Genomic DNA, 27,883 nt, shown 5'->3' on the forward strand with positions numbered 1-27,883 from the left:
TCAGGGTGGCAGGGAGAATGCGCTGCACAAACAGATCTGCTATGAAGTGGGGTGCAAGTGTTGTGGTATAGTCAGCTCCACTGCAACGCTTGTTTGGAAAATGCAAATTTGTTCCAATGCCGTTAATATACTGCGGGACAATCTGAGCAGAAGGCAAATTTTGTGTTTGCTTACACACGATTTCATCTGCAAGAAATACTGGATGAACACAGAAAACTGTACCCAGCTGAACAGAGCCACACAGGAACACATAAGATGCACACACTCGGGCACACACCAGCTCCCTCAGTTTACCGTGTGTGTTATGAGCCACACCCATCTGTATCCCGTGTTAGGATTTTGATTTCCGCCTGATTTCACATGATTGTCCTCGCACCATTTCACAACAACAGCCAAGTGGCAGCTCTTCCAAGGCTCATTTCCACAGGTAACTTTCAAGTCAGTTTCAAGGTCAAGTGTCATATTTATGGTAATATTTACAAATTTCTTAACCATTTAACGTGTAAAGCTGTGCTCCCATTTTTTAATTAGGTTGCAAATTTTTGAGCGTTGTTTTCCTAAGCTAGGCCTACTTTCCCCCATAAGCCCCTGTGGTTTTTCATTTCATGATTTTGTATGCTGCAGTGATTTTTTACAACGTATTTTGTGTTACAGCAGCGTTGACTGTATTTAAATGTTTCAATAAGAAACTTCATTTCAGGTAACCAAGGCCTGGGAAATAAACGTATGATCAGGTTCACAAATAATTACACGCTGGAGGCAGACCCTCACTGCAGAGCATGCGACTGTGACTAATGTGTCAACGATGCCTCCTAGGGGCAATATTCCCTAATTGCAGGTAATTTTTTACAAATAAGAAAAAATGATATATTAAAAACAAAGTTGTTTGTTACAGAATGAATGAAGCCATCACACAAGCTAAGTCAAGTAAGTCCCCCAATTTTAGGCAACTTCTTCTGGCCTCCAGCTTCCTGATCTGATTAACAGAAAAACTTTTCTCTAGGATCAAACAGCGTCACAGAGAGAGCCGCACTGACCTGTCATCGAGTTCTCTGAGGTGCACAGCTGCTCTCTCAGCTTCTCCACATCGTCAGGATGCACCTGCTCGTAGAGGGTGCTCCCGAACCACTCTGACTGCGGCTGGTTCAGAACCGGGGTGACGGAGTCAGACACATAAATCACTCTCCCTGTCTCAGCCGCCACTACAAACAGAAATCCATCAGCTGCTTCCAGGATGAGATGCTTCAGTTCCTGGGAAGAAAAGATCATGATTAGGACCAAGCAAGCATGGACAAACTCAAGCCAATTAGCAAGGTCTTAGCAACCTTCGACTTCTATTCAGATATTCACTGCGATACACAGACAGGTTTGGAAACTTGGTTTTCATTGGAAAAATGAGCTTTAAAAATGCACAAAGCTTATTCTAGCCCTAAGATACAACGACTCAAGACACTGTTAGCCCTGTTTTAACTAGCCCTCTCTTAGGGACAGAGGAAATTTCCAGCCCAGGGGAATGAGAGAGCAAAGAGTGATCACTAGAAGGTACTGGGTTGCCAGAGGCATGAATGGCCTCACCTACCTATTCAAACTGCAGTCATGTCATTGGAGCAGAAGGGCCCAGTACACACGGTGCTCATGGAAGGGAGGGATGGATGATGGGAAATGAGAGGAGGAAAGGGACCACGTGTCTCCCCAGCCACCACCTGCCACACTGCCAGTGCACTCTTATTCCTCTTCTCCTCCTTACTTTCTGAGCTGAATGCTGGCAGGGATATCAGAGTATCACCTTCCATCTGCATGTCTGTCAACTCCCAGGACTCTCTGACAGCCAACACCTCAAGAAACTCTGAGAGTAATCCCTGGAGGTGGCAGGATGCCTTGCATGGTTCATGTCACTTTACGGTGAGAAGAGAGGTTAGTTGCATCAGCCCTGGAGTCACACTGACTCACAGAGCTCATGACTGTCAGTAAAGGCAGGAAGGAAGCTGCCTGGGATCAATGAATGGGCGGCTTGAAGCCGTGCCATCATCCGGAGAGGGACAGAGATGCAGCCAAATCATCTGTGTTAAAATGAGATGTCTTTTCTTTGCAGTGCCCAAAGGCAGCTCAAGTGAGGCCGCCTGCCCTGTCACTCTCACTTCAAGCTAAGGAGCCCTTTCCTGCTGAATGAAATGGGCTCCGTTCCTGCAGGATTTGGGGAACTATCTCTTCCATGTGTGCTGGAGTCCACGGCCACCTCTCCAACCACCCCAGACACTGTTTAGGCCCCAAAATACAAAGGGATCCTTCCGGTCAAACACTTTTTGCTGGGAGTCCTTTGTTCACGTGTAATCTTACGTGGAAGCCCCACTATAACTAAGACTAACACAGACTAAGGGCCACCTGTGTGGAGGCAAAAGACGGGACCTGGGAGCATCTGGCCCCGCCCTCAGTGCCAGTCCCTAGCGGGGGCTCGGAGAACCCAAAGATTAGCAAACGTGGGTCTGCTGGTGAGCAGAAGCTGGGGAGATTTGCAAGTGTCTCTGAGCCGTTGGTTGAGTCAGAATTCTAACATCCTCTGCCTGGGAAACTGGACCACACAAGCATTTTTTAAGGAAAAGTTTATTTTGTCCATTTCCCTTGCTTGGCACTTCTGCTGGTCCGCGGCACCTCGGTGCTCGCTTTGTTCGGAGGACTGGGTCAGCAGCTTTATTTTCAGTACTGAGAAGACCTTCCCAACAGGAAGGACTGTAAAAAATGACACAGGTTGTCTGGGAAAATAGAGAATTGTCTGGGAAAATAGAGAATTCCCTGGTTCTGGAGGAGAGGAAGTGGACACTGACGACTTCATTTATGTTTTCATAGGTTCATCCTGTTTGCGAGGACTGTGGGAAGGGCTCATGGTACAGCACCTCACCCTTATCACGGGCCCCTCTTTCGACACACTCCCCCTTGATTTTTGTCTTCTGGGAGCACATCGCTCATGACCAAGGTCCTGTGCCCTGAATCCAGAAGGAGCTTTGCCTTTATTCCCCAGTTAAACCAGCAGGGAGGCTTAAAAGCAAGGAGACCGTCAGCCGTGCTCTTCCACTTTGCTGCTCAGCTCTGGCTCCTTACTTAACGTCTTCAGCTTCTGTTTTTTCCACACTTTTTTTCAATGAGATTTTGTAAGGTTAAATGAGACCTTGTGTGTGAAGGACTTAGTAAAGGCTGGGCACACAGCACGTGCTTAATACATGTAGCTGTTACCATCAACAACCTACCAAGGGACCGAGAGAGAAATCCAGGGAGGGATGCATCTAACTTGCAGAACTGCCTTCTCTCTTCACTCCAATTTCTTAATCCTTAGTCACTTAAAGATAAACGCATTAATTTTAAGTATTGACCCAGCAGGATTTCTGCAAAGATTAAAGAAATGCAGAGAAAAAGGTTTTTACTGACCCTGTGGTTAGAAGGTACATAATTCATTTCTGTCTGCTTACCTACCAGCGATTCATCCTTTACTGTACTCCAGCCTCGGGGCTAAACATTTTACTCTGCTTCCTTCCCTACCCGTGACCACCATCCAGTGAGGCAGAAGCCATCCCTGTGTTCCTTTCACAGAGGTGGAAACAAGGTTGGCTGGGCGCCGTGCCCCAGACCACGGTCCTCCGTGGCCTCCCAGCGATGGTCCGTCCACTGCCAGACCTCCTCACACCTGGAGGCAGGAACACGTGGGCACTGGGATGACTAAAGTCCTTGCTGAAATGTCTGCCACACAGTAATAAATGTTAGCTCCTCTTCTCTTGCTCTTTTTCCAAATCCAACTCCCCTGAAACGAAGAGATTCCTCATTCCAGCAGAATGAACGATTCTGCATCTTGACACGCCCTCCTCACCCATTCCTCTGAGGCTCACCGTTCTCATATCCAATCCCTTCCTGCCCCTCTCTTTCTATGCACATGCTGGGGCTCCTCCACAGCCTGCCAGTGCTGTCTCTCTCTCTCTCTCTCAACCTTGACAACACCTAACATTTCTTAACTGCATCCCTGACAACACATCACTTTCCCTTTCCCCTGCCTGCACCATATACAAAGTGCTTTCATCGTCTCATTTATCCAACAGACGCCCTTGGATTCAGAAAGCTCTTGTTCATCCACAGATGAGCAACCAGAAGCTGAGAGTGTCTGCCGATGTGCGTGCACAACAACCAACCAGCACGCAGAAGAACAAAGATCCGTAACACAGGCCTTCTAGCTCACGGGACGGTCAAGTTGTACACTATTTCCCACTATATGTACAGATATACAGTGGAACACTACTCAGCCATAAAAAGAATAAAATAATGTCATTTGCAGCAACATAAATGGACCTTGAGATTATCACTAAGTGAAGTAAGCCAGATAAAGGCAAAGATCATGATATCGCTTATATGTGGAATCTGAAAAAATGATACAAATGAACTTATTTACAAAACAGAAAAAGACTCACAAAGGAAGAAAAAAAAAGAAACAGACTCACAGACATAGAAAACAAACTTATGGTTACCAAAAGGGAAGAGGCGGGGAGGGATAAGCTAGGAGCATGGGATAACGTACATAAACTACTGTACAACACAGGGAACCATATTCAGTATCTTGTAATAACGTATAATGGAAAAGAATCTGAAAAAGAATAGATTCATAGACAATGGAATTACTTTGCTGTACACCTGAAACTAAAACAACCTTGTAAACCAACTATACTTCAATAAAAAAATTACTTCCCACTAACCATTTTGTGTGTTTGCTCCACCCAACTATGCAAAGACCAATAATAGCTGTTAAAAATACAGCTTTGGGGTCTGGCCAGCCTGTGGCAACCCCTGGCCACCACCGAGCAGTGGGCTGCTGCTGTCTAAGCCTTCACTTCCTCGTCTCTAAAGCAGGGATGAGTAACAGTGGTTTTTTCTGGATTTAGAATAAGGAGTAAATGAAGTCATGCACAGAGAGATATGACTTCGACCCGGCTCAGGGCAAAGGCTGGCTAAGTGCTGGCTGGTAGGATCCTTGTCACTAAGATTGTGGTGACGGCCACCAAAACCTTTGCTAGGACGATCACCGCCACCGCCATTCTAGCACACGAGCACTGTGGTGTTGCTAACTTTTCCCTGTGTCAGCACGCTGAGCACATTGTTCAGACGCTCAATGTCTTTTTCTGAGAGACACTGGAGATAAAAGAGCAGAAGACGCAAAGTCAGACATTCCCCTGAAGAGTTTCCTAGTGAGCGACGTGTCTTGGTTTCACGCCCAGCTCAGCCTTTCACCCCATTTCCCCATGTAGCTTATCTCATCTTGGTGACACGGTCATCCCCTCTCCTTCCAGTGACGCCAGCACCAGGGGAGAAGGGAGCACAGGCTGGGGACGAACGGGGTACCTGCTCTGTCAGGAACGAAGGCTTGTAGGCGCCGTCCGTGGACTTGTTCCCCGTGCCCCGCATGGACTTCATGTGGGAGACGGCCATGCGGAGGATGGTGAGCTTGTCTGGCTTCCGGGCCAGCGCGCTGCACGTGGGCACCATGTCGGACAGCTCCGTGATGTACTGGGTCATCTTGTTCCGACGGCGCCGCTCGATCTCACTGTGGTTCTCTCTTCCCGAAAGCACAAGATCAGGAAGGGGGGGGAAAGAGAAGGGTCAGACCAGGGGTCACTATCTGATAAACGGCACATCATTAACACCTAGTGCCCAAGAGACAGACTAACCCGTAATGGCCAATTCAATGGCTAATTCAACACATCTTGGACAGAGCAGCTCCCTGACACCTTAGCAGGGTCTGCCACGGTCTGTGTGTGTGTAGCGGGAGAGGGCAGGGCACAGGCTTCCACAGAAGCCCCAATCTCACCTCTAAACATGTACTGAAATCTTCTCACTGTTCCCATGTACCTAAGTACCCTTTAATAAGCATAAAGGATGAAGACTTTATTCTCCAGGCATCCAAAGTGAGCCCAACACGCTTTCCACATGAATCCATGAATCCGTACACGCTGGATGCGCACACACACGGGCTGCAGTGACCATCTGCTTGTATACGTGACTTACTTTGATTTACAGTCAGAAGCACGTCTCGCCTGGACATCCTTTGTGTCACTGAGCAGACAGCCATGCCACAAACTTAATTCACATAAAGTTGTGAACAAGCCTTCACACATTTTCTACAGCATAGTGACAGGACAGGTGCATCCGGCTTATTAAACAACAGAGAGCCAATTAACAGCCGAGCATGGCCAGGCACGACCGAAATCAGCCTGGGTGACGTGTTAAGTGAAAAACTAGTAAAAAGGGATGGCAGACTGTTTCTGTCTCTAGGCCTGAAAGAGTAACAGCCCACCCAGTTCGATGACACTGAGACAAAGTTGTTCCTTAGGATAGAAGAACTGTCTAGAAATACATCACACGTCTGTGGTAGGATTTAGGGTTTCACAGCTGCTCAAAGTATGAGGGCGACACTGAGAGCAAGAAAGGAACAGCCCCCCGGCAAGGCTGCCTCACACACCGTGTGTGTGCACGATGCCTCGCCCCCACCTCCCAGGCTGGGAGCAGGCAACAGGCAGGCCTGATTACAAGCAGGTCGCATGTGACCATGCAAACCAAGGGGGAGCAAGGCTGCGGGGAGCTGACCTGGGCACCCGGTGAGCACCTGCTGTAGGAAAAGCCCTGAGCCAAGCACCCAAGGGGAAGGGACGAAGGAAGCAAGGAAAGTCCCACTCCTGTCCTCAAGAGTTTAGTTAGGCTGGTCAAACATCACCTCGTGCAGTGGAAATGAAGAAAGAATGTGATTAAATGCTCCTAAAGGCACAAGGAAGTAGGAGAGAATAAGAGAGGAGAGGAGGAGGGGGTCCTGGGGTGACCGGAAGGAGCGGGGAGGAGCTGGGAGGGAGCTGGCCCTGATCTGGCAGCAAGTAAAGGGGACATGTCCTGGGAGGAGGATCAGTGAGATCAAAGAAAGGGCTGCAACCGGGACGGAGCATTTGTGGGCAGGAACAGACAGGCCCGGACGGAGGGGAAGACCTGGGCTCGGGGGAGAGGGCCGAGGAACCAGGAGCAGGACAACCTGGAAGGGCTGCCAGACCACAGAGGATGCTGCTGCGGGGGTGGGCTGCCAACAGGAATATTCCACGCCCCTATGCTGGCCTTGAGGTGAGGCTCGGAGGTGGGTGAGTCCTGCTGGGGGCAGGAGAGAGGAGCCAAGGGCGGCAAGCACACGCTGAAGTGCTTCCTTCCCTCATACTTGGTCTGCGTCAGACCTCTTCTAAATACCTCCCAGGTCTCTTTTACCCTCTCCCAGCCCACGCCCAATGCTCCCGGCCCACACCCAGTGCTCCCAGCCCACCCGAGTGCTCCCGGCCCACGGCCAGTGCTCCTGGCCCACGCCCAGTGGCTGGTACCACATCTGTATCCCCTCCTTCTCATCTCCTTGCGACCTGCCTCCCGCAGGCCAGTCGTCTTTCTCCAGTCTCATCACCCTCAGTCTGCATGCTGTGGTCAGACGGCTATTTCTAAAATCCCAAATCCAGTACTTCCCCTCCATCCCTGCAGTGGTGCTAGAACCTACAGAGCCAAGCTCAAGCCCCTGACGCGCTACCACAGCAACAGCTCCAAGACAGGACCCGGGCACGCCTGCTTATGATACTACTTCCAAAAGAGCCACACACCATCTTGCTTTGTAAACCAGCAGTGGGAAAGGTCTGATTCAGGAAAGGTCTTCAGCACTTTTCGTGCAAGAGAAGCATCCGTTCCCTCCAGCCAGGGTGTCAGACTGTAGGAGGAGACCCTCTGCAGAGGAGCAGGCCAACTGACCTTCAGGGTTCGGCTGGGGAACAGGGGGATCTCGGAGTAGGGTGTCCACTCAAGTCCTTCCCAGCTGGCAGCAGCCTCCGGCAGTACCAGGCTCAGCCTGGCCATGGCCTCTCCTCCCCTCCCTGACATCAAGAGGGAGACTGGATCTTGCAGCTTTTCAGGGAACACCCTTCCTGTCCTGGCCAGCCCTTCCTAGGCAGCAGGGTGGGGCACTGTGAGAGCCGAGATGGCTCGAGGCAGGCATGGCATGCAGCCCCCGAAGAGAAGACCCGCAGAGACGCATCCAGCTGGGCAGCTTCCCTGGCGCCCAAAGCTTCTGCAGAAGCAGCAGAGGATGCTCCCTCCTTGGGAAGGAGGCAGGCACCCTGCCCCCAGGAGCCACTCAAGGCACGGTTTTCTGCAAAGCAGCTGTAAGGCATCCACATAGTTAGGCTGAAGATGAGGTTCAGGCAAAACACAGAGAGATGAAGTCTGAGAAAGCCCAGGTCCTCCTAAGAGGGGGCCGAGGCCCAGCCTCTGGTCACCCCCGTTCCCAGGGGACACGCTTCCTCCGTGTTGCTACAGCTTACCTCCGGCGCACAAAGGCCTCTCTCAGCCATTACCGCCCTGCTCCGCACGACCGCCCTTTGGGGAGGAGGACCCTGAGGCTCGGAGAGGACTGACTCACCAGGACGTGAACTAGGCTCCTTAGCCGAGCGGCACCTGGTCTCAGAGTCAGAGCTGGAACGCCGGGTGACACTGACGGGCAAAGATACCCAGGGCTCTCTGGGGGGACAGGCCTGGCGGCTTCGAGAGAGACACAGGTCTTTCCTCCCCTTCTCCACACAGTCCTGGTGCTTCCTGGGCACCAGCAATTCAAACCAATGTTAATCTCTGTGTGAGAAAAACCGAAGGCACTGGGGACCTTGAACGAGGGAAGAAGGGCATCAGAATAGCAAGTCAGACACGAGAGCCCAGCGTCTACTAAGGGGTGACTGGTCCAGACGGCAGAGGGCTGGCTCCACCTGAAGTGGGGTTCACTCCCAAGTGTCCTCAGCCTAATCCCAACCCCAGCCCCCTGAAATGGCAAAAACGTTTCAAACTAAACTCCCTAGTAATGTGGTTGCTCACAGGCTGCACTGTGCCCGGTCCTACCCAACTTCCCCGCCAGCCGTTCCTGGTTCGCAAGAACTCAGGATGTCGAGGCAGGAAGAGTGTTTGGAAAGGTCAGCAGTGCTCATCCTGGGTGTTTGCTCTGCAGTGCCAGAAGCTCAGCTGAAGCGCTCCCTGCTCTAAACAGAGCCCACATGGCCAGTCTGGGCTGTCCCCCACAACGTGACTGATAAGATGAGGACCCACAGGAAAGGGTAATCTTTACTCCCTCCTGGCCGTCCTCTCTGCATCAGAAGTACTTTGAGCATCTTCCCACCTGGAAACAAAATGCCCAGCTCTCTAAGCTAAGACGCACAGACTGAGAATCCTGGGACATGGCAATCCTTTACTTTTTCTGCTGGGAAAGATCTCTGCAGGACATGCTCACTTGGCATATTTTTACCTTATCAACTGGGTTTTGATGATCATAGCTATAAATAAAATAGGGTAGTACATTCAGAGGGAAAAATTAAAACTAAAACATCATCACAACCTAGAGAGCCAGAAAAAAAAGATGGCCACAAGTGTAAATACTGTTCCAAACCAAAAGGAAATATCAAAATGCGTGTGATGGAAAAGGAAACGTCAATTCTGAGGAAACTTCCCTACCGTGGACATCTTTACTTCTAGATGATGTTGGAGGCTCACTGGTGAAGCCCTACAAAAGATACAGATCCTTCTGGACTGATACCATCAGGTGCCACCGTGTCCCCAGGGAACAGGCAACAGCCACACAGATGATGGCGGAACCTGGGGAAGGTCAGTGAGAACCAGTCCTCACAGGGTGAAGGGTGACAGAGAGGCTAATAAAACCCACCAACAAGGGCTTTTGATTCCAGGTTTGTAGACAGCCCCACGCACTGTAGGTGGATTCACAGTCACAGGTGTGAACCTGTCTGTAAGGTCTCCTGGGGCTTCTGAGAAAGGGTGCGGAATGAGTGGGAACACGGCAAAATCAGGATGACAGCATGACAAAATTAAAGGTTTGGGAGTGAATACTTGGTTGTTCCTAAGTTATAAATCTAATGCTTAAAGATATTTCTATTTTTCACAGTTCCACTCTTCTATTGTAATGAACATTACACACATACACATACACGTGTATGTACAGATGTGTCCATCACATGAGCAGTTACATGATGTGTGACTTTGACGCTGCTGCTGACGGCTCTGGGATGTTAGCTGTCCTACTTACGAAACGGTATTCAGGACGACCTCTGACCCCAGCTGCAGGCACAGGGGAGATGCTGGGACTCACTAGATTATCGACCGGGGGCCACTCAAGCAGGAAGAGCCCTGAACTGCTCAGCGTGATGAACGGGTTCTGGCCCCTCCTGGCGTGTGGGGACACAGGATCTGCTGGGCAGGACAGGCATCCACCTCCGGAAGTCCAGGGCTGCCCGCGCAGGGAGGGGTTGGGGCTGGGGCGTGTGGGGGCTCACGCCGGCCTCCACCAGCCAGGGAGGTTCATCTTCAGAGCAACACTTTCCGGTGTGTAATCAGTTTTCCCGGAGGTGGAGAGCTCACCATCTGCTGATGGGATGGTGACTTGATAACTGGAATTCCCAGAGGCGTGAGGTTGAGCCCAGCGGTCTCTTCCAGGCCCAGCCTGGGAAGAAAGGCACCTCCAAACCCCCGTTCCTCTCTCATCTGTGGCCAAAACGCCTCCCCCTCTGACACTCAGACATCCGTCCCTACCACCCCCTAGGATCCTGGTGACTGTCATCATTGGCTGCCCACGCAGACGGTGGGGACGCTGCACAGCCGTGCCAGGGGGCGCACAGCCCACCTTCCTGCCCCATCACCTCTGCCCCCGCCGCCTCCCTCCCCCGCCGAGCCTCAGCCAACCTCTCCCAGAGCTGCGACTCCCCACCACCTGCACACAACCTCCACCTCTCCTGCTCTCCAGATTCTCACAGAATCAGAACAGTCTTCATTCGTCTGTAGTGGCCAGAGGCTCACTGGTGCGCCTGAGAGGGAAGTAAGGATGCTCCGGTTTGAATTCCAAGGAGGCTAATGGAAGGTGGCTTGAACTGGGTGTGGAGGGAGGGCTGAGGCCCTGGGATGTGGTGAAGCGGGCGGGCCTCGGGGTATTTGGAGCCCTGCAAGCGGGGACCCCAGGACGCGTGTGTGTGAGCATCTGTGCGTGCATATGTGTCCGCACAGGTGTGTGCATGTGTGTGGCGTGTGGGCTCCTGCACGTATGTGTCTACGTGTGTGCACGTGTGTGGCGTGTGGGCTCCTGCACGTGTGTGTCTGCGTGTGCACGTGTGTGGCGTCTGGGCTCCTGCACGTGTGCGTCCGCGTGTGTGCACGTGCACGTTCAGGCGGCAGGGGGCAGCTTCATGCTGCTACTTTGTTCCATCCGAGGCCGCTGTGATATGGCAGGAACCAAACCAAACTGGCTCTGATTTACCTCCTGTGTGACTGTGACCGCACTTCCCAAGTCAAAAATTGAGACATGACGCCTGATGACAGGTCGGACAGTTGAACTGGAGACCACACCCTAGAAAAGCTAGGAAAGCTGGTGCACGAACATCAGGGGACAGAAATCACGGCATAGCATCCTGGCCAGATTCTGAGGCAGCAAACTCTGCTGGTGAGATGCCCACATCTCAGCCACTCTCTCTTCCAGGGCCGCACTCGAGGGGCTCGCTTGGCTGACTATGCAGAGGAGCAGGAAAGGGAAGTGGCCCCGAGACATGCCATGCCCACCACTGGCAGGAGGCAGCCTGGAACAGCCTCTCCAACCCTCCCCGGACGGCGGCCAGGGCAGCTGGCAAAGTGGAGGGAGGGGGGACTCGCCTCTCGGATCGCCCACCGGCTGATGGGTCCATCACCTCTCCTGCTGTCGTAGACTAAAGTGGCCCCCAGTTCCCACAAACTCAACCCCACAAGCACCAGCCTGCGTTGGAAGCACATCCCATTTCTCCCTTTTATTTTTAACACGCAGGGGAAAGGAGAAGGTTCACAGAAGCCTAGGTTTGAATCCTGACTATGTAAAACCTGACTCACTGACAGACTTAGTTACCCAGAGTCTAGGGTTTCTGTATCTCACCGACGGGACCTCATACAATGAGCTCTCTGTATCCCCGCACTGTTATTTCACCACTGACACTGATCTTCCATGTCAAACTAATGTCACTCCTCGTCTCTCTCTTCCTCCTTCTGTTCTGAGACCCAGGAGCCGTCATTTCCTGAGGTCAACATGGTATGGAATGTTATCTCAAGGGGAATTTTGATCCAGAGAGTTCAAAAGTCATTGTTTCCTCATAAAGGGAGGCTGTGTAAGGCAAGAGCAAACCGCCCTTCACTCCGGGGCCAGCTCCCTCCCAGGAACAAAGCACTCCCTGCTACTAAAACTTATCCTAAGAAATGCGTGGACATCCAAGCTGGGGTTCTGTCTGCACTGAGGGGAAAATCATACTCGCTCCTGTTGTTGAAACCCGAGCCTCATTTTGATTAGAAACTCTGGGTCATCAAAGATCAAAGTATGCTCCACCTCCGCTCTGCCGTCTCACCCAGGCCGGCATGGGAGGCTGGAAGGTAAATTTCTCAGGGAGAAAACACATGAAATGACAAGGCTTTCTATGGACTCGGAAGCTCTGGGAGGCCCTGGACTAGTAATAAGATGCATGTTCCTCTTGGATTTGGGGAAAGTGTGTTTAATTCACAACCACAACACAGGTAAAAGGAATCCAACCAAAAATAACTGCCGTGGGGATGAACAAACCGGGGAAGGCCATGGGTCCAGGGCTCAATACGGATGCCGTTCTAAAAACTTTTACAAAATAACCAAGGCTGTCAGTCCAAACTGCGGACTGGATACCAAACAAAGGTACCTGTCACCTGGGGTGGGCTTTGAAAGTCATCAACAACCAAGAATGAGGAATGCTTGGATGGCGGAGAGGAATGTCGAGGTAGCCCCTTCTGTAAGTAAACTGAGCACAGATGGGAATTTTGCTAAGATTGATGGAACGATCTTTGCCTTTCTCTTGACGTTGCTAAACTTCCTACCATAAATTAAACAAAATAAAACAAAACAAAACAAAAAGAGCCATGGGACTGGGCCTGCTTTATCCTTCACGTATGTAACACATACACCACCAGCAGCATCCTTGGTTCAAGATTCTTCTGTGAAGCGGTCCATACTCAGTACAGCCCCACAGAGCCTCGTCAGAGATGCTGTCATGCGGCCAGTGAGTGATACAGCTCTTAGGAACTCAAAATCCAGTTTCATATCCTGCATCTGGAACAGGGCCACCCAGGTTTCTATTTCTCCTTATTTTCCATGGTAGGAAAAGAGGCTTTATCTTGATTGTTTTTCTAAACTTGAACTCTAGGTCTGTCTTCTAAAAAGGAATCCATTAAAGTTGGCAGTCAGCATTTAATTTAAACAGCCAACAGACCTAATAACTTGTTACTTAACTTTTGATGATCTCGGCTGGGATGTGGCAGGTTTGCTAACAGTTATTTGTCCCCGGGGCCAAATACTGGCACAGAATGAGGGACATGTGAGGGAGTCAGACTGTAGGCAATGGCTTTTTTCAATGACGAAAGACATTTAAATCCCTGTATATCCCCCTAAGGTGATGATAACTGGCCATTGGCTTCTTTACATCTAAGGAACATAAAGCGAACTCACCTTGAAAATTTGCTGGGACCTTCGCCATCTTCATCATCGAAGTCCATTCTGAAAAGTCGAGATCACGAGTGAGCATTTGTTACAGGTAGAACACTGAACTGGTAACATGAGCTGCTGGCCCAGAGAGGGCTATATTCGGTTGGACCACTGTCCAACAATTCCAACCCTTGGCCGTGCAAAACACAGTATCTCCACACACTCATCAAAAAGGTTTGGGACAAGAAAAGGCAACATGAAAGGTCTTCAGTACGAAGGCCATTAGTTACAGGGTTGGGGACTCTTGTAAAAGGGCTGAAGGACGGCTCGTCCGCTCTAGAGCCCTATGCAGGCGCCAGGGGTTGCTTAGGCTGTGCTGAGAAGCCAACATTCTTCATCTCCCACCATTTTGGGGGATACCTGCTCCCCTCCACATCATTGATTCCACACTGAGATTTCCTTCTTTAATTTACTTTCTGGAATATTAACAGACTAAAAGAGCTCAAGGGAGGTTCGAAAACAAGTTTTAAGGGTGATGACAGGATTGTGAGGAAAAGAAGACATCCTGGTTATGTCATGGGAGGACTTACTGGTCTTTTGGGGGGGGGTCATTAGCTCTATTTATTTATTCATTATTAGTTTGTTTGGTTTTTTTTAATGGAGGTACTGGGGATTGAACCCAGGACCTCGTGCATCCTGAGCTATAACCTCCCCCCAACTTGACTGGTCTTGATGAGTCAAAGTGAGAAGGGCACTTAAGGCCATTCTCCTATAAACTCCAGTTTCAAGTAAATGGATGTGGGAGGAGAAACAGTCATTTGAGCCTAAGCTCCTCAAAGTGGCTGTCTGCTTGTTGAAACTCACCAAATAAATACTCAGATTCCCACTTTACTGGGCCTCTCAAAATAAACATAAAACAGAGTCTTGGTAGTTATTTGTTTAACTGATATGCCAGACTCTCCTTCTCAAAAAAACAAAACAAAACAAAACAAAACTGTCCCCTTATAATGTCAATTAATTTTGCCCCAAAGACGTGAGGGAAGACTGTGTACTTCATGAGAAGACAGTGTCCCCAGAGTCCTCGGGAACAGAGTGAGAAGTAGTTCCGCTGTCTTGGTTCTCCTGGACATTCAGGGGTAGTGGGGTTCCTTGGGGAAGAATGTCTCAGAACCACGGCATTCCCTGCTTGTCTTGTTCTTAGTGGGACTGATGGACTTACGTGGGGCACAGTTCCCGTGGACCCCAAGCAGAAGGGAGGCCAGCGTGCCTGGGAGCCAGGATAGAGAAGTTCCTTCTCTAAACAGCTCAGCACAAGAATGGCATGTGAGCTAAGAGACCAAAGTGACAGATTCCACAGATGCTGGCCCCCCAGGCAACGTGACCCCCACCCCCTAGTTCTAACGGTGGGGCTCAAGGGGGTAGTGGGTGACGTGGGGCACTGGGCACTGAGGCCATCGGGAAACGGCCAGGTTGCATAGGAAGAGCCACCCCTGCTCAGCACATGTGAGAGGCCCCAGTGAGATAAATCATATTTTCTAGGCTTTTGGGTAACTTGGGGGACCTAGGGACTGGGATCACATAGGGCAAAGGAGCACTTTCCTCTTTATAAGGGTATCATTTGTCTATTTTTCTGTTGTTTTATATGCAATATGGCCAGAGTTCTAATCTGGCCATCAGGCTGTTCGGGATGGCCTGACGGGACCCACTGCCAATTTGGAATCCCGGATTTGCAGACACGAGGGTTTTACACTAGCTGCTAGGAATAAAAGAACAAAAGGAGTTAGACAATTGGGAGACATGGCAGTAATGATAACAAAAATACCTCCGCACAAGGAGAGGGGGAGGCGGGAAAGAAAAGTGATAAGGAAGGAAAAGCGGAGTTAAAAGGCCATCTGCACACCACGGGGAGAGACGGGTCCGCACCCTCTACAATGCAGACTGGAAAACCGAGTGCCAGACGACAGCCACAGAGTTGTCTATGTTGTGGGAAAATGGGGGCCAAATGCATGACTTTTTAAATGAAGTAAAGTCATCAATATTCTGCTTTGTTACTAAGCCATCACCTCGCCCTTCCTGAAAATTGCATCTGGGAGATAACCACCAAAAATCCTGCGACCAGAGTCACTGGGCCTTTGCAGAGGAACAGAACCACACTGCCACCCAGTGTTCGTCACGGGTAAGAGCAGCTTTGCTGTAGACATAAAAGTTACTTAACACCTCTGGGCTGTCAAAAACAGCTCAGTGTTAAGAAATCGCATTTTCAAAATTCCAACGGATTTATGCAAGCATTGAGCAAAACCTCAAGTGGGTGTGAGATGTACAGTTATCTGCAAAATGCCTTTTAGCTCGAGCTGATGTGAGTGTGATAATCCGGCTCCTGCAAGATGTAATATATTAGTCAGCCCTCCCTTCTCAGCCGGCACGATTTTGGGGTATTTAGGTGACCCATCGTCCTAATTTTCCCAGACTGAGGGGATTAGTGGGGCACAAGACTTCAGCGCTGAAACTGGGAAAGTCCCGGGACAACAAGGAAAGTTGGTCACCCCAGTTTTCGTAAGGACAGCTCAGTTCTTCACCCGAATCCTTGGGCAGCAGACAGATGGGGAACTGAGGTATAAGGTTAATGGTCCCAGCCTGGAGCAAGTCAGCTCAGTCAAAGGGTACAAGGGAGGGACGGCCAGGCCCTGGAGCCAGAGTTTTCTGAAGTCCGCTGAGAACTAAGGAAGCTGGATTTGTCTACGAAAAATTCAGGACCACAAAACTGTGCCTTCCCACCTGTGCAAACGTGTGATCACATGTAATTCTGAAAAGCTTGATGTGGGGGTGAACTCAGGAGAAATCAGGACGTGAATGACTGTTCAAACCCTCAGGGTAACTCACTTGACCCCAAAGCAATCTCATTGCTCAACAGCCACACAGAAAAAACGCGACTTCTGAGGACGGAAGGACCTTCTGGGGGAGTACCTGCCCAAGTCTCTGTCACCACTTCAAATGCGCCACTTTAAGTATGACTACAATAGCTATGTTTATTTCTTCTGCTATAAAAACTCTGAGCAAATCATCCTTTGTTTTATATCTTTTATGTGTCTCTATTGTATCGAAGCATCTGGATAATAAAGGAGAGAGATCAAATTATGACTTTTAAGTCCTGTTGTATCCACTTTACAGAATTCCGTACAACAAGTGGATGATGTGAGAGTCCTCAAAAGGTGGATGGAAAATGCGTTTTACCTCGCTTTCCTGTCAATGAGCATGAATTCTCACCTCAGCAGAAAGCCGTGAGAGGCGCTCCTGAGCTTGCAGCTGCCTGGGAGTGAGTCATGTGAATCTGCCTAGGAAGGCTTGTGTCATGACAATAATAATAATTCAGCATCAAGCATGAGTCATCAAAGAGAATTCACTTATGCTCTTATGAGAAAAGATGAGAGGTCATGCCAATAAGGCTGGTTCCAGAGCAGCAGCAAAGGAGGGCCCCTGGGCCAGCTTGGAGCTTCCGCTGACAAGAAGTGAAGTGATACGGGTGCCCCCGAATGTCCTTCCTCCAGAGCCGGGACCATGCTGCTGGCGCTACAGCAACACAAACCAAGGGGAACAGGTGCCGATGTAATCTGCCTTCTATTTAACCACATTCCAGCAGCCGTGGGGCTACACCGCAGGGAGACGCCGGTCAACTGGTTGCACAAAATTTGGAAATCGTTTCCTCAGTGATGATATTTTAGGAGCCCAGCAGTTGACCCTAAGACAGCAGGGAAGGGGCTGGTATACCCAGTACCCGCGACCTTCACCCCCACTCCCCAACAAGGCGGGCACAGCCTGTCTACCCACAGCCACTTTACCTGTCACTTTGAAAGCACCGAGTGTGCCCAGCAGATGCCCCCCACCACTCTCCACCCCCTCAATGGGGTCAGAGAGATCGCTACAAAAATGCAATTCAGGTGACTTGCTTCAGCTCATTGCTCCCACACATGTGGAATCACTTTTCAAAGAATCTGAAACTTCTGAACCTTCACCTTGTGTCCCAACTGCTAGCAGAGCACGCAGCTTGCTAAGATGCTCACTGGGGAGGGCTGCCGGGGGAGTGGGAAGGACATTCAACTGAAGGACCCACAGTGCTGGGCCAGGCATGTGGCCAAGGGGAGCCAAACCCCGGGAGGGGTCCATTCTGCTTGGCTCCGAAATGCTTGGGTGGGATGGGTGGTTATCCTGGGAATCTGGGACACATCCCTCCACCAGAATAACCAGGTCAGAGCGGGGACTAGGGAGTGGGAGGAGGCTCTGGCCACTTCCATTTCCCCCCTCCCACCACCCCACCTCCTCTCTCTCCTCTCCGTCCCTGTGTCTCTCCAACTATGCCCCACACTCTCCAGAGGAAGAGGAGGAAGAGCACCTGGCAGCACTGGGGGAGGGGGTGACACAGGTAAACATGCTGTGGTGGGGGGAGCCCTGCCGTGGGGGGCCCTGCTTTTGACGAACGTGACTTCCATCAGGGTCTCCTTTGTACCAAGTGTGTTGGCTGTGGTCAGAGGAGTGTTATCATTGCTGTCACTTTTCTAGAACAGTGGTGGCCTTAGTCACAGAATTTTAGCAAAGCATGTAAAAATACCAAGATGTAAGAATTACTATAGAAATGGCCCTGTAAAAATGGAGGTTAGACACAGAGGATCCGTCCCTAAGTCACGGGGGCTCAGCAGAAGGAGCCATGGTCTGCTTGCTCCTTCCTCTGACGGGGAAAAGGAGGCAGGCACGTGGACACGGAGACAGGAGCACAGGACTCCTGGGGGAGGTCGGCTCCCTGATCTGCCTTCAGGGGCTCACGCCCCCACCCCCGTGGTTGGGCAGTGCGTCCACAGGTGCTGTTCGCCCTGTTGCTTCTCTTCTTTCTTTTCTTGGTGTTGGGCTTCCTTCGTTCTAAGTGGACCTGAACTCTAGGCTCTGTCTCAGCCCGCCCCGGGTCCCCCTCTGCCTCCAGCGTCAGGCAGCGCATGAGTGATCTGCTAGGGAAAGCGACCGCTGGGAGGACTTCTCCAGAAAAGGGGGCTGAGTCCACCATCCGGTCAGCAGCTCAGGGAGCAAGCAGAGGTCAGGGTCTGGGCGCCAGGCTGAGGTCAGGAACACCGAGGCCAAGGAAAGGAGCAGCCTCAGCTCCCTGCAGCCCAGGCCTGAGCAGGGTGCAGACCCAGCACACACCCTGCGGGAGGGGTGGCAGAACCTCCTGGCAGAGGCTCAGAAACGACCCCCCTACACAGACAGGGCTCCTGGCCCTGCAAACACCAGGCCTGAGCATCTACCCTCGTCCTGTCCTTGGCCCAGCCCACCTTCCTTCATCAAAGAGTCCTGTGCTGGCTTCTTCTTAAAAAGGATTGGGCAAGCAACGGAGCTTTGTCCCCGGGGAAGGGAAGCTAGGGAGCACAGTTATTTAAAATAATTTTAAAAGAGCTGGAATCTTGGGGAAAAAAACTCGGTAAGTTGATATGTTGACAGCAAGTGCATTCTTTTAACAACCCAGGCTCCACTGAGCTTAGCACCTACTTAGCAAGAATAGCTGGTTGAAATAGGATGGCTGTGTCTGCAACAAGCCCCAGAGGCAGGCTGCTTCTTTAATACAAAGCTGATCTGAGGAGCTTTGCCCCGGGCACCACACTGCTCCTGACAGCTCTGCTGGCCCGGCTGTGAGGATGGCGCAGCCGTGGATGGGAAAGGGCTGCAGCAGCACCCTGGGAGTGAGGGCACTGAATTGAAGGCAAAGCCGTACAGCCAGCCTTGGTAACCCTCTCAATAATCTCCAAAATCGTAGTCCCACTTTCAAAGACTACCACACACACCGTAGTCTTTTTACCACGAGAAACTGTAATGCTGAGTGAGCTTTTCCATCCTACCCCATTCCATCCCTGATCCTCATTCACACCTGCCCTCCACCCCACCCCTGCCCAGCCCCCTTAAAGAATTGCACTGGTTTAGAGGAAACGCTGGGATTTAAATTGCTGGACCACTTCACAAACGAGCCCGGATCCTTGTCTGCCTGGGGAGACCTGTGCTATTGGGAATTGCGTTAATAGGACAAATCGATTCTACTTCATGAGAAACTTCGTATTATCAAATGTTTCACTGAAAATAAAGTGGAGTCAGGGAGGGAAAGGGGTTGGCTGATGCCACGAGTCCGAAGATGTTGGCTATGTTTTTCCTGCAGCGGTTTGTGCTGGCTGAGTTGTTTCTAGCTCCACGCACAGCTACAGACATTGGACATCACGAGCAGATGCCATCTTGGGTCCCATCAGCTCAAAAGTGATGGTCTTTCTGGTCCTACCTGAACTTAGCACTGTTATCAACTTTCCAGTAAGATGCCCAGCTTTGAGGTGCTGGGCTAGAGCCAGCTTTTTTGGAAAGGAGCTCCTGCACACCACCCAGGAGAGGAAGCACAGAGGGCCCCGGAGGGACCCCTGCTGCGCACAAGGGCTGGAGCTGGACGGCCGTGCTGTCCTCTGGCCGGCAGGCTCAGGCCAGGCCATGGGCGAGCCCCTCCCCCGGAGAGCCGGCCCAAGCAGGGCCCAGCAGGATCGCAGAGCCGTTCTCACCACAAGGACAAGCAAACAAGAGTCCCCAGCTGGACGCTGAGGCTCGAAAACACTCAGCGGCAGATCACATGCATAGCTAGGAATCTTGCAAAATCTAAACAGGATGCAAACTGCTGAGCTCTTATTCTCCAGGAGGGGGAGAGACAATATTTTCCTAACAGGTCAAGAGTGTTGCTCAACACGTCTTAAGCCCAATTCCTGGAAACGCTGAGGCTGCTTACCCGGAACGCCGCTTTCCTCCACGGGCAGGCATGGCCCCAGCCATCCTCACCTGTCCAGTGGCCGCCATGGGGGCAACGGGCAGTGTCACCGATCCAGGGATGTCCGAAGCCATTTCTGGAATTCAGCGAAGATGAGAGGTTTTGTTAATGGCAGAACAGGCCAGGGACAAGCAAGGAAACTGTCTGAGGGACCAACGGCACCACCTGGGAGAAGAGCCCAGCGACCCGGGGCCGGGGCCCGTCATTAGTCACGTGACTCGGGTGAACCCTTCCCGGTCCGGGCTCTGCCTTTCTCCTCTGGAAAAGGACATCCCTGGGCAGCAGTCCCATATTTAGTTTAGGGGGTAAAAAAGAGCTAACTTAGCAGCTCTCATAAAGGACTCCTGCCACCTGAGGCAGGTAAGACACGCAGGAACCCAGGCACGTAGCCAAAACCTAAGGGGAGAGTACCACCACTGCTCCCAGCTACTGGTGGGGCACAAACCCAGAGCATCCGGAGAGCCAGTCCCCTGCAGCAGCACCGTCCTTACCCCGCAGCTGATGCTCTGGCCTTACCCTGGGCATCTGTGTTAAAGCAGAAAGGCTGTTCCCCATCCTAAGTTGCACTCAGAAGCCTGGAATATAGAGCCCTGTCTGGCCTTCCATTCATGGTGAGGACAGCAAGGTCCAGGAGCCTTAAAAGCATCACCTCTGGCCACACGGTGAGCCAGTGACCGTGGCTCTCCACAGCCAGGCTGTTCCGGGAAGAAATGTTAATTTAAAGAACAAGGAGGTCAGGCGCTAGATGAACGCACCTTCCCCGTGCGTCGTTACCATGATGTATTACCACTTGCAAGCCAGAAACCTTAGGAGGCCCATGAAGACAAAAGTGAGCCTCCCTAACATCACAGAGGCCACGCAGTGCAAGTGTCCCCTTCGCGCTCTGCGGAGCCCTCTCCTCAGAACATGAGATGGCAAGAACGACACTCAAGAGGCCTCTCTGGTCCTGTTCATTGTTCTTGGGAATGAGCTCCAGGGGGCTTGCTTTCCTCAGCCCAGCTCTTCCCTGGGGCAGAAGGGAAGCAACAGTCTACGAAAACGTATCTCAGAAAAACAGTGTGGGACAAATACGAGCATCTGGGCCCTGGTGAGTGAAGGGGTGTCCGAGTGCCCAGAAGTGCGAGGCACTGCTCTCTGCCTCCTCCAGAAGCCCTGCAGGCACATGACAGCTGGCCCACAGCTCTGTCCAAAGACTTTGTGTTTAATAAACATATTCTAAGGTCAGCTTGAACTAGTCCACTCAAAACTTCTGAAGAATTTGACAGTACTAATAAACAAAATCTTAATTTAGCTGTTTTACTATGTTCACAAACATTCGAGAGCTATTATAGTTTGTTTTTTTTTTTTTAAACCAATGTACACGCTGGAAAGTACCCAAGGGAAAAATCCCTTTCTTAAAGTAATCCTCTCCTCTTTAGATAATTACTGTACTGGATTCGTGACAGCTAGACAGTGTTCATAGCAATGACCTCATAACCTTATCATCTGCCTGCTTCTGATAAGAAATCTGTATTTTTTTTTCTAAAATGGAGGCTAAAGGACGTTAAGTCCATTAAGTCCCAAAACTGAAGGGCTGAGTCACTGCCAGTGTAAACGTGGGTGAAAAACAAAGTCACCACTTCCCAAAATAAGTCCCACAGAACATCAGGCCCTTAAGATGTTCAAGGAAAAGGATTCCATAGTCAGACAGGTTAAGGCGAAGCCACACATTATCATCCCCTTTCTCAGAGATTCCAGTGTCCACTGAAAACACACTGAGAAGTGTTAATACAGGGAAGTCTGTGTAATTGTGACTAGCCCAGCCTATCACAAAGGTCTCTGACTGCGAGACTTACAAAGGTGCTGTCTGCAGAGCCAGCGTTCCACGCCACACGAGGTTACGTATCTTAAGGTCAACCACCTTCCCCCCACCTTGGAGTGAAGGAAACGATGGGCTGGAAGAGGCCTTGCCGTCTCTGCAGACGGGGAAAGGCTGCCCCTTCCCTGCCTGGGGCGGGCACGGGGAGGAGGGCAGAGGAAGGTGGGCGGCAACGTGCAGTCAGGAAAGAAGGTGATACTCGGCCCATTTTATTTCAGTTACAGACGGTAAAACTTCACAGAACCTTGGCTCTGGGGCAAGGGCTGAGGAACCCAGAAAGCCCAGTCCTTCCCTCAGACAGACGGGGGGAGCAAGGAGGGAGCAGCCCCGGGACCTGCGCAGACGCCCACAGCGGGCCGGGCCGGGCTGGGCCGGGCAGGCCCAGCCTGGCGGGCCTCAGCCCCTCCCTCTGCTCCCTTGACCCCGTCCCACGGGTGAGGGCTGTGGGCCCAGAAAAGGGGCCAGCTCTGTGGGGGCAGGCCCTCAGGCAGCCTGCCTCCCTCCATCAGGCCCCACCGAGTGCCCTCCCCAGCCCTCCAGGCCTGCTGCAGAACAGCAAGCAAGCGCCGACAGCAGACACAGGCGGTGTCTACCGTGGAGAAGGTGTCCGTGTCCTGAAGGCGGTGTGGTGGGTGTGCTGAGAGCTGCCGTCCTTCCAGGGGCCGGGCGTGTGTCATAGAGCCAGTGCACCAGACGCGGGGAGAGGAGCCAGGGGGCCTTATATCCAAATGCCTCAACGTGATTTGAAAATGAGAGGCTCACATGCATCCCCAGTGGAGGAGGCTGCCCCAGCAGTACGGGGAGAAGGCCGCTCACCATCCATGATGTCCACACCTCCCCACCGACACACCGACACAAGAAGCATTTCTAACAAGGCCTGACTCTCATTCCAGTTCTTCTTTTTCTCTTGCAAACTCCATTTGTGTTTCTTGTACCCATTTCTCCACTGAGACTCAGAGGCTCCTGCTTATCTATCTGTATGGTCTCTTTTTATAATGGACATATTAGAGCTTTGCCGTATTTTCTGAAAATACTTTACAACATTTTTTTTCCAGTCTGCCACTTGCTTTTCAGGTTGAAAGATTTTTTTTAATACTAGAGAAAGCTTTAAGAGGTAGAGTTGTAAGAAGATGTACTGGCCAGCTGGGATTGTCATAACAAACTACCCTAGGCTGGGTGTCCCAGACAATAGAAATGTATTTTCTCACAGTCTGGGGACTAGCGGGTCCAAGATCAAGGTGCCAGCTGATCCGGTCGCTAGTGAGAGCCTGCTTCCTGGTTTAGAGATAGTCACCTTCTCTCTGTGTCATCACATTTTCTCTTCTTATAAGGTCACCAATCCTAGGTCCCTGCTCTCATTTAACCTTAACTACCTCCTACAAGCTCTGCCTTCAAATACAGTCACATTGGGGGTTAGGACTTCAGCACACGAATTTGGGGTGGATACAATTCAGTCTGTGGCAGAAGAAAAGATCAATTGTTCCAAACGCGTTTATTCAGGAGTCCTTCCTATTCCCTATACACTTTTTTGATGCTCCCTCTGTCTTGTATTTTATTTGCCAATAGAAAATGTGTCTGTTTCTAGAATATCCTTTTTTGGGGTCAATTACCTAGTTATCTACACTCGCTCTAGAACTGCACCACTGTAACACAGTGATGCAAGTTTCTCTCGCTACCCTCATCTTTCAGAATTATCTTTGATCTTCTTCCTGGCTTATTCTTCCGTTTAAATTTTGGAATAAGTTGATTATGATATAAATTTTAACCTCCTTTGGGAACTAACTGCATTTTTGTGAACTTACAAATAAATCTTGGAGAAAAGTGACATTTTTGCAATATTTAGAATCTTCAACCAAGAACTGATATATGCCTATCATTTGCTCAAGACTTCCTTTTGAGCTCAATGAAGTTTTTTATTTTCATCTTATAGGTCCCCAAAATGTCCCATGCAGTTTATTTCTAGGTACCCTGTGTTGTTATGATGTGACAATGTGCTGTGTACTATGATCACTGCTCCTACTGAATGGGCTCTCCCTTCCCAGATTATTTTCTGACTGCTTAGTAGATAAGAAGACAGTTGTGCTACATCCATCATAACTCATGTCAAGTGATCTGACCAGCAGCTAAGGCAGGTGTTGCCCTCACCTCCTTTGCTGTTCTATGTATGTGTTATCCTTTTAAAATCTGTGTGCCTGGTGAAAAAGTTTCTAGGGCCATTATCATGTGTCCTGCCATTTCACCAAATCCTTTTATTTGTTCTAGTAATTTTTCATTAATTTTTCTGAATTTTCTAATTTTATAAATTCTATGGCTTACAAATAACGATACTACATTCTCACTTCAAACAGTTAAATGTTTAATTTCTTTTCATGTCTTATTTCATTAGCCAGAACTTCCAGAATATTCAGTAATAATGACTAATAGCTAGGTAACAGAAAGGGCAGGAGGGTTTTGCAATGAAACATACCTGGTTTCAAATCACAACTCAAACATTTCCTTACAATAATCTAAAGGATCATTTTAAAAATTAATGATAATGTATATAAAGAGCCTAACAATGCTTGGGAGGAAAAAAAAAATTAGCTCTAGCAACAATGATTAAAATTTTCATGATTATGTGATGGTAAGCAAACTTGCTTAGTTCTTGAATTTAATTGTAATGACCTGACGGTTGAAGACAAGATGTGCTTTATGACGTCAAGGAAATCTGTTCCTATCCCTATTTCTTAGTTTATTTAAGGAATGGATGTTTCATTTTATGAAAAACCATTTTGGTAACTAAAACAGTATTTTGGATGCCAAATAAACCAAGTGAAAGATGCAATCAGTGAGACTAAAATTCACTTTAAAGGTTATACTTTTCCCTTATGTCTTTTTAGAAGCCACTCAATACATTCAAATAAAAATATAAAAAATACGTCTCTCTCCTCTGTAATCTATGTCCATACCTACCGATGAAATCAGCCATCAGCCTCCCTTGGAAAAGTGACTTACCTGCTCCCCAAATCTGGCAACGTTTCCATGTGACTTGAACATAAGTTAGCAAAGCTCCTGGAAGAGCCACCCAGGAAAGGCGGCCAGAGGAAGGTCACTCACCAGGTCAGAGGTGAGGGTCTCCAGTGCAGAGCCTAGTATTTACATGGCGCAGAGAAGGCAATGCATTTAGGTGGAAAGTAGCCCTGTAAGCCCGTGGTTGATTTGCTCCAGGGTTGTGAATTTCACACCAAAGTGAAGAAAAGCAGAACCTTGACTACAGCCCTGGCTCAGACACCTACCAGGTGGCCATGTGGCCACAGTCATGCCCTGCGCCTGGGGGTGGACACCAACACAGCCTTTGTGGAGGAGACAAGAGACATTAAATCACCTGCACCTTGCAAGAGGATTCCGAAGCTGTGTGTGTGTGTGTGTGTGTGTGTGTGTCTGTGTATTTGCTATACGCACAGGACAAGGCTGAAAGGCAGATACAAGTACACCGATGAGTTAAACTTGACTGTTTCCCACCAAAGTGCAAAACGTGGCTATTTCTATTGTGGGAATTATAGGTGGGTTTTACCTTCTCCTAAAAGCTCTTTCTGTTTCTGAATATACTGGGTTTTTTTTTTCAATGAACATGTGTTAATTTAATGTTACTCTAATGATGTGTTAATGTAAAGACCACAGATAGAAAAATAAACATTTTTCAAGGGTTCATTGTAAGAACAGTAAAAAGCATACATAACTGGAGAGTTAGACGCAGTGAATGAACGAGACAGAGATAAAGGAAGGGGACGCTCTTTTCAATAACAGGAGTGTCCAACCAGGGAATGGGTGGGCTTAATAATGATGATAAGTACTTCATACAAAAATATTTAGAATATTGTATAAAAGTAGTAAGATTTGTGTTGGGTGCTAACTATAACCACCCACTGCAGGGTCCTCGTTCCTCCCGGTGCCCAGACCGAGGCTGGTGGCCAGAAGACCCCTTCCCGGGTCGAGTGGAGGACAACAGGGGACGTCCTAACTCCAAGAATGAAAAATCACAGGCCCAGGTAGAAGTTGTGGGACGTGCAGGAAACGTTCATGGTTTGGGGTCACTCTAACTGTGGGGTCCTGGCCAAGCTATTTATCATCCCTAAGCTTTGGATTGCTCACCTATGAAAATAAGGAAAACACCTGCAGCACGCACAGCAGTCGTTGTGGGGGTTAAGGAAGATCACTTATTTAAGATGACCAACAGAAGTAATTGTCCCTCTCCCCTTTCACTTTCCCAAGGAAAGAATGCCTTTTAAAAGCAGACACTGTGTTTAAAAAAAGAGAAAACATTGCCTAATGTTGAACCATCTTTAACCCCCAGAGTGAGCCCCCCTTCGTTATGGTTCTTTCTTTTAATGTGCTATTAAAGGAAATGCCTTTCTTTCTCTTTCTGTTTTTTTAAAAGCAGACACTGTGTATGTGTGTGTGTATTTTTACATAACCCTTGAGCAAATAACTTAACCTCTCTGTCCCTCAGTCTTCTATCTACAAAATGGGCCTAATAATAAACAGAAAATACCTCGTGAGGTTGCTTTGAGGATTAAAGAAGCTAAAATTTGTAAAGCACTTAGAATGATGCCCAGCACACAATCAGCACTTTTCAGTGTCTGCTAAGTTAAATACACACACACACACACACACACACAGAGATACTAACAAAACTTATGATCATGTTCTTATTGTAAGGAGTTAAGTCACCTCTGTCATTTTGTTTTTGTGGCTCTGTCTCAGAGGAGTGCAGAAAAGGGGATGGGGGCCACAGAAGGGGGTGTGGCCATGTGACTGACTCCTCAGCAGCCCCCACTCATAAAATGTTCCCCAGGGCGATGCTGTTGCAAAGGGAGGCAAAGGGTGGCTGCTCCCACCCAAAGGGCAGCCTGAGCCGTGGTTCTCGTCCTGTGCTGGCCTCACGATGCCTCCCTATACAGAGTTCAGCCTTTACACTGGCTGCTCCACCACATATCACAGGGAGGGGGCAGCAGACAGGCCCTGCGTGTGCCTCCACCGTCCGCCCCTGACCTCCACCCTGAACCACGTCCCCTTGGGTCTTCACATACACAAACACACACACACACACACACACACACGCCCCACCCTGGACTGGCGTGGACACAGCGTCTTCCTTGCTGACAACATGCTCTCTCCCATGTAGAGCTTCATCTGAGCAAGTGTACGTGCCCTCATCACAGCCCAAGGGCCCCACGGCCCCACGCCGCCTTCAGAGAGTTGACACAGGCCAGCAAGGGAGCCCGGAAACCCTGGACAAATCATCCATGCCCTCTCGACTCTGGTTCCCTTTGGGCAACCCCAGCGGACACCTGCAAGGAATTCAACTGAAAGGGCAGTGAAGGTCACAGTCAGCCCCTGGACGTTCCCACGCAGTTGAGGGCTGACCACACTTCAATAGGAGAGGCTCTAGCACCGCACGGGGACACGAATGCATCCTACCGATGAGAACACCACACATTCAAATTCAAATCAACCTTAAAAATGGATGAGGGACTGTCAACTGTACCAGGAAAAGTCGCCACGTGTGGCAAAGTCACTGCTCCCTCTTCATGTTTCCCCTCAGGGTCTGCTCATCTCCCATTCTGCCTGCAACCCCCGGCGATCAAGCCTCTGTCCCTGTCACCCC

The 27,883-nt window shown here is 50.0% G+C and overlaps 1 protein-coding gene across 8 annotated transcripts in view; it reads right to left on the minus strand.

The window, feature by feature from the left end:
* ARNT2 (aryl hydrocarbon receptor nuclear translocator 2) overlaps nucleotides 1-27,883 on the minus strand; it is a 163,565-nt gene that overhangs the window by 103,148 nt on the left and 32,534 nt on the right. For 6 of the 8 annotated variants that reach the window (XM_064480649.1, XM_064480648.1, XM_064480651.1 and 3 more), the window contains exons 2-5: nucleotides 20,340-20,454; nucleotides 13,571-13,618; nucleotides 5,374-5,587; nucleotides 1,038-1,251 (exon numbers count right to left, since the gene is read on the minus strand). In XM_064480649.1, coding sequence (XP_064336719.1) covers nucleotides 1,038-1,251; nucleotides 5,374-5,587; nucleotides 13,571-13,618; nucleotides 20,340-20,454 — 591 coding nt within the window. Of the gene's footprint in view, nucleotides 1-1,037; nucleotides 1,252-3,242; nucleotides 3,344-5,373; nucleotides 5,588-7,794; nucleotides 10,748-13,570; nucleotides 13,619-20,339; nucleotides 20,455-27,883 lie in introns of those variants that run through there. The other 2 variants (XM_064480652.1, XM_064480653.1) reach the window with 2 other exon arrangements.

This window comes from Camelus dromedarius, chromosome 29, assembly GCF_036321535.1.
Source record: "Camelus dromedarius isolate mCamDro1 chromosome 29, mCamDro1.pat, whole genome shotgun sequence".
Taxonomy (NCBI): domain Eukaryota; kingdom Metazoa; phylum Chordata; class Mammalia; order Artiodactyla; family Camelidae; genus Camelus; species Camelus dromedarius.